We start from the raw sequence: 8,532 nt of genomic DNA, 5'->3' as shown, positions 1-8,532 counted from the left end.
GCTTCCTGCCACATCTTTGTCAGATTGTTTTGCTCGATTCGTGCTAAATTCTACCAGGTAGGAATTGCCAGGATCTTTGCACAGTTTATGTCCGAGTTATGCCAGGGTTTAGCTCGGTTCCTGTCAAAATTTGCCAGAAAACGCGAGCGAAACCGAGTTCGCCCTAGCTCAACTAACCCGACAGGATACGCGCAGAAATCTAACAGGGCTGCCAAACCAAGACTTACAGAAATCTAGCAGAGCGGTCTCCACGCTCATTCAAAATTACTCAAAATTTGAGTACAGAGCACTCAATTTCAAAAATATAGGCAATATGTCAAAAAATGAGTTTTAATTTGAGTAGAATTAACTCAACTGACGAGTAACCATTAATTTTTTAAACTTTCGGGTGAAAAAAATAGTTATTCTCAATAAAAAGTGCGTAGAATTTGACGTCGATTGAAACCATGATAAAAGATTATGCCTCGTACCTATTAGCTGTAAAGTCAACGCGGAACATTCAGAAAATTAAAAGGTAGGTTTCTCTGAGTATTAGTTCTATTCAAATCTAACTTTCTATTTTGTTTTTATAGTTTCTGCCATTACTACGAAGTGCCGATTGGCCCTTAAAGAGATGTCCAAAAACGTCGTCGGATTATATTTCCAGACATCGCCAGCGCTTGGAGGTACAGGTAAATGATAGTTGAAGTACCGTTGACATTATTTATAATAAAATTAAAAATACTGAATGATTATTTTTCCCATTTCCTTTTTGAGTAAAACGTACTCAAATTTGACATTTGCATCCCAAACTCAAAACTGAGTGAATTAGACAAACTCATTTTTTGACTTTTTATGAAATAGAGTGGCATGCCACTCAAATTTGAGTTGTTATGAATGAGCGTGTCTGCCACAAAATTTACTCACTGGGCGTTTCTGACTGAAGTGGTTAAACTAACCGATGCTTCTCGCTTTTAGCCAGGAATGTACGACCAGGATTTCTTTACGCTTCCTGCCACAAATTTGTCAGATGTTTTGCTCGATTCGTGCTAAAATTCTACCAGATAGGCCAGGATCTTTGCACGGTTTATTTCCGAGTTGTGCTCGGTTCCTGTCAGAATTTGCCAGAAAACGCAAGTGAAGCCGAGTTCGTCCTAGTTCAGCTAACCCGACAGGATGCGCGCAGAAATCTGACAGGGCTGCCAAACCAAGACTGGTAGAAATCTAGCAGAACGGTCTCTGCCAGAAAATTTGGTAACTGGGTCGACTTCGCTCGCGTTTTCTGGCTAATTCTGACAGGAACTGTGTACTAAAATCCACGACCTGAGTAAATTTCCTTTCCTAATCTGTGTTGCACCTGAGATGCTGAGGTACTGCTATAGTTTCGGAGATTATGATCACAGAGAACAGACATCCATGATCGAACAAAAATGTTTAAAAAAGGTGTGTGTTAAGTGAAATGAATTACATAAATTAATTGAACATCCCCAATTAGTACAATGCCAAACACATCTGATCTCGCTCGATCAGCCGCACAATCAGTAGCTCTCCTTATCACCTATCCATCTGATAGTGTGAAAGAGAGATTAGAATAGGCTTTTTTATTACGTTTTCTTGCTGTCTGTACATACGATAAAACCAGTGTATCATAGCCAGTCCAGTTCAGTTGCAATAAACCTACCTATATCTTCGCATCAAACCTCTGTATCATTCTGATAGGAAGCAGAGCAAATAAATTAATAGTTGTTCCTGACACTTAGATCGACCAATTCTTAGTTCGAAATCCAACACAAAGTGGTCCTTCGAGCCGGATGCGAAGGTCTTATTGGCGGTCTAGTGATAAAGTTGAAATCAGTTCGCCAAAGTGCGAAATTACGTACAAGTTTCAAATCGTTCGAAACGATATCGCGGGTCGAATAAATTCAGTTTCGCACGTGTCGAAAGCGAACTACCGAAGACAATAGGCGGCTGTGCGGTACCGTCTTAATGGCAAAGAAGTGGACAATTCAGTGATCTAAAATCCTAAAGCAAACAGTTCAAAGAAATTAAAAAGTGCTACCCGCTTAGTTCGGAAAAATAAAAGTGCGCGTTATTGCAAGGCACAAGTGAGTGTGCATCGGCGTGGCTTGAGTTGCATCGACCGCGTGGTGACGAGTTGGCTTGGCTTGGGTCGACTGGACAAAGAAGTCGTGTACAAAGGACAGTGGGACAATAGGAGTGCCTGCGAGGTGGACAGCGTACCCACGCGCTCTGATCAATTGTAAGTAGAAAGCGAGTTGAAGCACTAACCCAATTGATAGACGGATTAGCAGTAATTTTGAGATTTGCGGTTCGATGAGTTTTGAGACTTGAGCATGCGATTGGATGATTGAGGATAGTAACTAACACGTGGTGAAGGATATAAATTATTGCTGGCATTATTCCTTGCTATCATACTCGGTCAAATTTTCGCTCTTTCTGGCGAGTAAAATCTCAATTTTGAATTCCGGTTCGTGTAGTGACCAAATAGCAGCATGGCGCCTACATTGAGATCGCTATGCAAGCAGGAGCGCTTTTGCTTAGATACTATGCGAAATTTATTAGAATTTGTTCAAAATTATAACATGATGCGGGACAAGGATCAACTTGCGGTGTGGCGAGAAAGGTTAGAAAAGACGTTTGAAAAATTCCAAAGCAATCGTTTGCAGATGGATCTTTTAGAGGAAGATGGGCAAGACCTTGATGATACTTCGTTAGCTGGTGCCGAGGAAGGTGCAAGTATGCTCGAAACTGGGATCAAGGCAGATGCCAGCCGTAAAGCACGCGATGAGTTTGAGATGAATTATGTGAGGGTGAAAAGTTTTCTTCTTGCTGCCGAACGCACTGCCAATCCTCCATTACAGAATCCAATAGTACTTGCTCCTACGAACACTCGTAATACTGACCAGTTTAGTTCAAGAATCAAACTCCCTGAAGTCAAACTACCTTCGTTTGATGGATCCCTTACAGAGTGGCTCACGTTTCGGGACACTTTTAAAAGCTTGATCGATTCCAATCCACAGCTGTCGGATATCGATAAGTTTCCTTACCTGGTCGCATCACTTTCGAAGGAAGCGAAACGAGTTGTCGAATCAATTGAAATTACTTCAGCAAATTATTCCGTGGCCTGGGACTTGCTGAAACGCCGTTTCGACAATAAAAAGCTGGTGATCAAAACATATCTCGATTCGCTTTTCTCTGTAGAACCAGTCAGACGAGAATGCTACGATTCCCTCGTTAAGCTGATAGACGATTTCGAACGTAATCTGAAGATGATCGAGAAGATGGGGATAGACATTGAGGGTTGGAGCATCCTACTGGCTCACATGGTTTGTTCGCGTCTCGACTCGTCCACGTTGAAGCAGTGGGAAAATTGCAACCAGTCCACGGAGGCACCCGAGTACAATAATCTAATCGAGTTTCTACGACGTCATAGCACAGTTTTGCAATCGATCGCGCCAGGAAAATCTCGTACCACCGATCCTTCACGGTCGGAGCCCATCCGGCCACAGAAGTCAAGGTTCAGTACCATACATTCCGTTACCAGTTCAGCACCAAGGCCCTGTCCATTCTGTAAGCAGTCGGCTCATTCGCCATTCAAATGTGAAGCTTTTAGAAATTCGCCAATCCAACAAAGGTACGAGTTAGTGAAGAGAAAGGCACTATGTATTAATTGCCTCTCACCAGATCACCAAATCAAGAACTGTTCATCCAGTGCGTGTCGTGTTTGTGGACAAAAACACCACACTATGTTACACCAACAAACTAACAATCGTAGTCCCAATCTAAGCCAAGCATCCAAATCGGCTTCTAGCTCGCTCGTCTCTGATCAAACTCAGTCCCATACTCAGAACAATCGAAACACGACTAATGTTTCGAATCAGACTTCCTCGCCAACTGTTCCTACCGACGTTCAAGTCCCATCAACATCGTCATCGCTCAGCCATTGCTCCACCTCCTTGGTTGCCAATGTTCGTCAGATTCCATCGACTGTCCTACTGCAGACAGCGTTAGTGAAAGTTTTCGATCCCACTGGATACTTCTTATGGGCTAGAGTTCTACTTGATCCCGCATCGCAGCTCAACGTTGTTTCTGAACGCTTCGTGCAGCGTTTAACTGTTCGAAAGGTCAAGGACCATCACGTTATTGGGGGTATTGGCAAGGCCACTATCCTATCTACACACTCAATCGTAGCTCGTATTCAGTCACACTATACTGAGTTCAGTGCAGATCTTAAGTTCCAAATTCTGGAGGAAATCACTCGCGAACTTCCCAACAACGCCGTTGATACCTCTGAGTGGGTTTGGCCTACTGACATTGTTCTTGCTGATCCTAAATTCCATGAACCGGCATATGTTGATATGATCATAGGAATGGAGATTTACTACGATCTTCTCCTCGAAGGACTAATCCGGTTAGGCCCAGGAAAGCCGGTGTTGCAGCAAACTACCCTGGGTTGGGTAGTGTCCGGAAGAGTAGGAATCCAGCAATCTTATCAATCGACTCCAAGCCTCGTCAATGTATGTAGTACAGAACCGTTGGACGACCAACTAGCAAAGTTTTGGGAGCTAGAATCTTGCAAGTCTTCGGGCATCATGTCCGTCGAAGAAACACTCTGTGAGGCACACTTCGCTGCAACTACGACCAGAGACGCTACCGGTCGGTTCGTTGTAGTTCTCCCAAAGAAGCCATCCGTTATGCCACTACTAGGAAACTCATATGAAATTGCCAAACGCCGTTTTCTTTCCCTGGAACGTCGTCTACAAGCCAATTCACTACTTCGGTCAGCGTATGCGGCATTCATCGACGAGTACCGCAACCTAAAACATATGCAAGAAGTAACCGAGTCACAAATCCTCACGTCCACGTCCTACTATCTCCCACATCATTGCGTCGTGCGTCCTGATAGTCTCACCACCAAGCTACGTGTTGTATTTGATGCATCGTGTACGACCGACACTGGCATTTCACTGAACGATGCATTGATGGTGGGTCCGGTGGTGCAGGAAGATCTTGTCTCAATAATATTGCGTTTTCGGATGCCCCGGTATGCCATTATTTCGGACGTGGAAAAAATGTACCGGCAAGTGTTAGTCCATTCGTCCGATCAGCCACTCCAGCGAATTCTATGGAGAAACGAACCGTCCGAACCAATACAGATCTACGAGTTGATGACAGTGACCTACGGCACCTCAGCTGCACCATACCTGGCGACGAAATGTCTGCAACAGCTTTCTAAACTAGGCCAATCATCGCATCCTACTGCTGCACAAGTAATTGCAAATGATTTCTATATGGACGACCTGATCAGTGGCACCGACACAATCGAAGAAGGAAAGATTTTATGCACGGAACTCCTAGAATTGCTTCAATCTGCTGGGTTTAGTCTACGAAAATGGTCGTCCAATAGCCAAGAAATCTTGGCACACATTCCAGCCGATCGTCATGATGAACGCACCGTACTCGACTTGGATACATCTCCTACTGTAAAAACCTTAGGGCTGAAGTGGGAGCCTGCTTCCGACATGTTCGGATTTCAAGTCCCAACGTGGAATGAAGGGACCATTATCACGAAACGAGTCGCCCTGTCCGATGCTGCTCGGCTCTACGATCCTTTAGGACTCGTTGGACCCGTAATCGTTCTAGCCAAGGTCTTCATGCAGGAATTGTGGAGGAACCAAAAATCGTGGGACGAACCTCTAGAAGATGAACTCCAACGACGCTGGCTGCAGTTCAGGACGGAACTAGCAGCATTAGAAGACCTCACTGTTCCCCGATGGATTGTTTCTGTGCCGTTTCCGACAGTCATCGAAATGCATGGGTTTTGCGATGCCTCAGAAAAGGCTTACGGTGCTTGCATCTACTTACGTACCGTGTCCGCTACTGGCGATATCTCCGTTCGACTTTTCACATCGAAGTCAAAGATAGCACCTCTTGGTGATAGTAAGAAGCAGAAAAAGATTTGCTTACCTCGCTTAGAGCTCTCATCTGCACTGCTACTCAGCCACCTCTACCAGAAAGTTAAGGAGAGCTTAAAAATGGAAGTGAAGAGTTTTTTCTGGACCGATTCGATGATCGTGCTGCATTGGTTATCAGCAAACCCGTCCCGGTGGAAAACCTTCGTTGCTAACCGGGTCTCTGAGATCCAACATATTACAAACAACGGAATCTGGGCCCACGTCCCCGGCATTGAAAACCCCGCAGACGTCATCTCTCGTGGCATGTTGCCAAGTCAACTAAAAGAAACTACTGTTTGGTGGGAAGGCCCTCCGTGGCTCAGCCAGACCGAACGCTTCAGACCACCTTTCGTTCGTACAATCAACGAAAACTTTCCGTCAGAATATTTAGAAGAAAAATCGTTGTCTCTGGCGGTCCAAGTAAAGGAACCCAGCTTCATTTTTAGTCTACGCTCGTCATTTAACGCTCTTATTCGTCTCGTGGCAAATTTGCTTCGATTTTACCACAACTGCATCCCGCAAAATCGCACAAATCGGAGGTCTGGTTTTCTGCAAACGATCGAAATCAATGAAGCGATAAAGGTACTAGTTCGAATAGCTCAGCAGGAAACTTTCGCAGAAGATATAAAAGCCATAACCGCTACTGGACAACTGAAACCTAGCTCCAGGCTGAAGATGCTAGCACCGATCCTCCGAGACAACATCTTACGGGTTGGTGGCCGGCTCAGACACGCACCCGTTGCTGAAGACCGAAAACATCCCATGATTCTTTCGTCGAACCATCCGTTTACAGAGTTGGTCGTGGTCCATTACCACGAGAAACTACTTCATGCTGGCCCGCAATTGCTAATTGCAGCAATGCGAGAAAGGTTCTGGCCCTTACGAGCACGCAACGCGGCCCGGAAAGCTGTACATCGATGTGTGAAATGCTTTCGCTGCAAACCTACTATCCTAGAACAACTGATGGGAGATTTGCCTGCTGAACGTGTGACTCCAACCTATCCGTTTTTGAATACCGGAGTTGACCTTTGTGGGCCCTTCTTCTATCGCCACAACAACCGAAAATCACCACCAATCAAAAGCTACGTTGTTATCTTTGTGTGTCTCGTAACAAAGGCTGTACATATAGATTTGGTGGCTGACCTTTCTACCAACGCATTCATATCAGCCTTGAAGCGGTTTGTCGCACGCCGTGGCAAACCAGCAGTAATCGAATGCGATAATGCAAAAAATTTCGTTGGAGCATCTCGCGTGCTAGGAGATCTCTGTAAGCAGTTCAACTCTCAACAACATCAGCACACTATCAGCTCCCATTGTAGCGAAGAAGGCATCCAGTTCAAATTTATCCCTCCGCGATCCCCAAACTTCGGGGGACTCTGGGAAGCTGCCGTAAAGTCGTTCAAGAAACACATGAAGGCTTCGATTGGTACATCCGTCCTACTCAAAGATGACCTTGAGACGCTCATCACACAGATCGAAAGCTGTCTAAACTCGAGGCCGCTAACCCAACTGTCATCGGAACCCGAAGATTTGGAAATTCTTACGCCGGGTCATTTCCTTGTTCATCGTCCCCTTGTGGCCACGGCGGAACCATCGTATGAAGCAATTCCAACAAACCGTCTGGATCGCTACCAGCAAAACCAGGAGTTTGTACGACGCATCTGGAAGCGTTGGAGCACCGACTACCTCTCTGGCCTGCTCCCACGTACAAAATGGACGTTTCAGCGTGACAACATTACCATCGGAACGATGGTGCTTGTGAAGGAGGACAACCTTCCACCCCTCAAATGGCGTTACGGTCGCATCACTCAAATCTACCGTAGCGATGATGGAAACGTACGAGTGGTCACGGTGAAGACCAAGGATGGCGAATTCCGGCGCGCAATATCTAATATTTGCGTGCTACCTATTGAACGCCCAGCAACTACTGGGGGTGATGATGTTCTCTCCAATACCTAGCTCTATGTATCATAAGTATTGCCATTCCGGCACCGCATCTGCATGTTAAAATTTAGTATCTTAAACTAACGCTTTTGTTTATACTCAACCATAAATTCCTTCGTTCACTGGCATTGTGAGCAACTCTATCTGGAAGTTCGATGATGCTACCACCCACTGGGCTTGATGTGTATCCACCCATCAACTGTTCGAGCGAACACTCCCTGCAGATTACATCGTTCAATGGATTTCGTCAGGCGCAGCAATTTTTCTGTCAGGTGAGTTGTTCCGGTTTACACTTTTCTACCATTGGATACTACATCAATTCTTCGCTTCGAGGTACAACCATACAAAAATTCGTCCACGACGTCAGAAGCCCATCAGCAGAAGGCAGAAACTCAGCTAATCATCGAAAAGATCCAGACCCAAACCGCAAAGCGAGTATGCGACGTACCCTTCAATCGAACGCCGTGATGAACAACAGCAGTCAGCAGATTGACCGACGGTTGATATCAGCATGCCAACAATCCGAAAAAGCACGTGCGACGTATTCGTATTGCATCCTACCAAACCCAAATAAGCCGAATGTGGCGTGAATTAAAAATATGTAACAAAATAGAACTAGTTAGCTATTTTTTTC

General features: G+C 45.2%; 1 protein-coding gene across 1 annotated transcript; it reads left to right on the top strand.

The window, feature by feature from the left end:
• Positions 1-2,795: 2,795 nt before the first annotated feature.
• LOC131676146 (uncharacterized) lies at positions 2,796-7,913 on the top strand. The gene has a single exon (XM_058955268.1). The coding sequence runs from the start codon at positions 2,796-2,798 to the stop codon at positions 7,911-7,913; it is 5,118 nt and encodes a 1,705-aa protein (XP_058811251.1).
• The last annotated feature ends 619 nt before the right edge of the window (positions 7,914-8,532 follow it).

This window comes from Topomyia yanbarensis, chromosome 1 (genome assembly GCF_030247195.1).
Source record: "Topomyia yanbarensis strain Yona2022 chromosome 1, ASM3024719v1, whole genome shotgun sequence".
Lineage (NCBI taxonomy): Eukaryota > Metazoa > Arthropoda > Insecta > Diptera > Culicidae > Topomyia > Topomyia yanbarensis.
The sequence above is the reverse complement of the archived record's forward strand: the minus strand, read 5'-3'. Positions and strand labels throughout refer to the sequence as shown.

Coding starts and splice junctions, on each gene's coding strand:
- LOC131676146 (XM_058955268.1), top strand. CDS start 2,796: ATGAATTATGTGAGGGTGAAAAGTTTTCTTCTTGCTGCCGAACGCACT.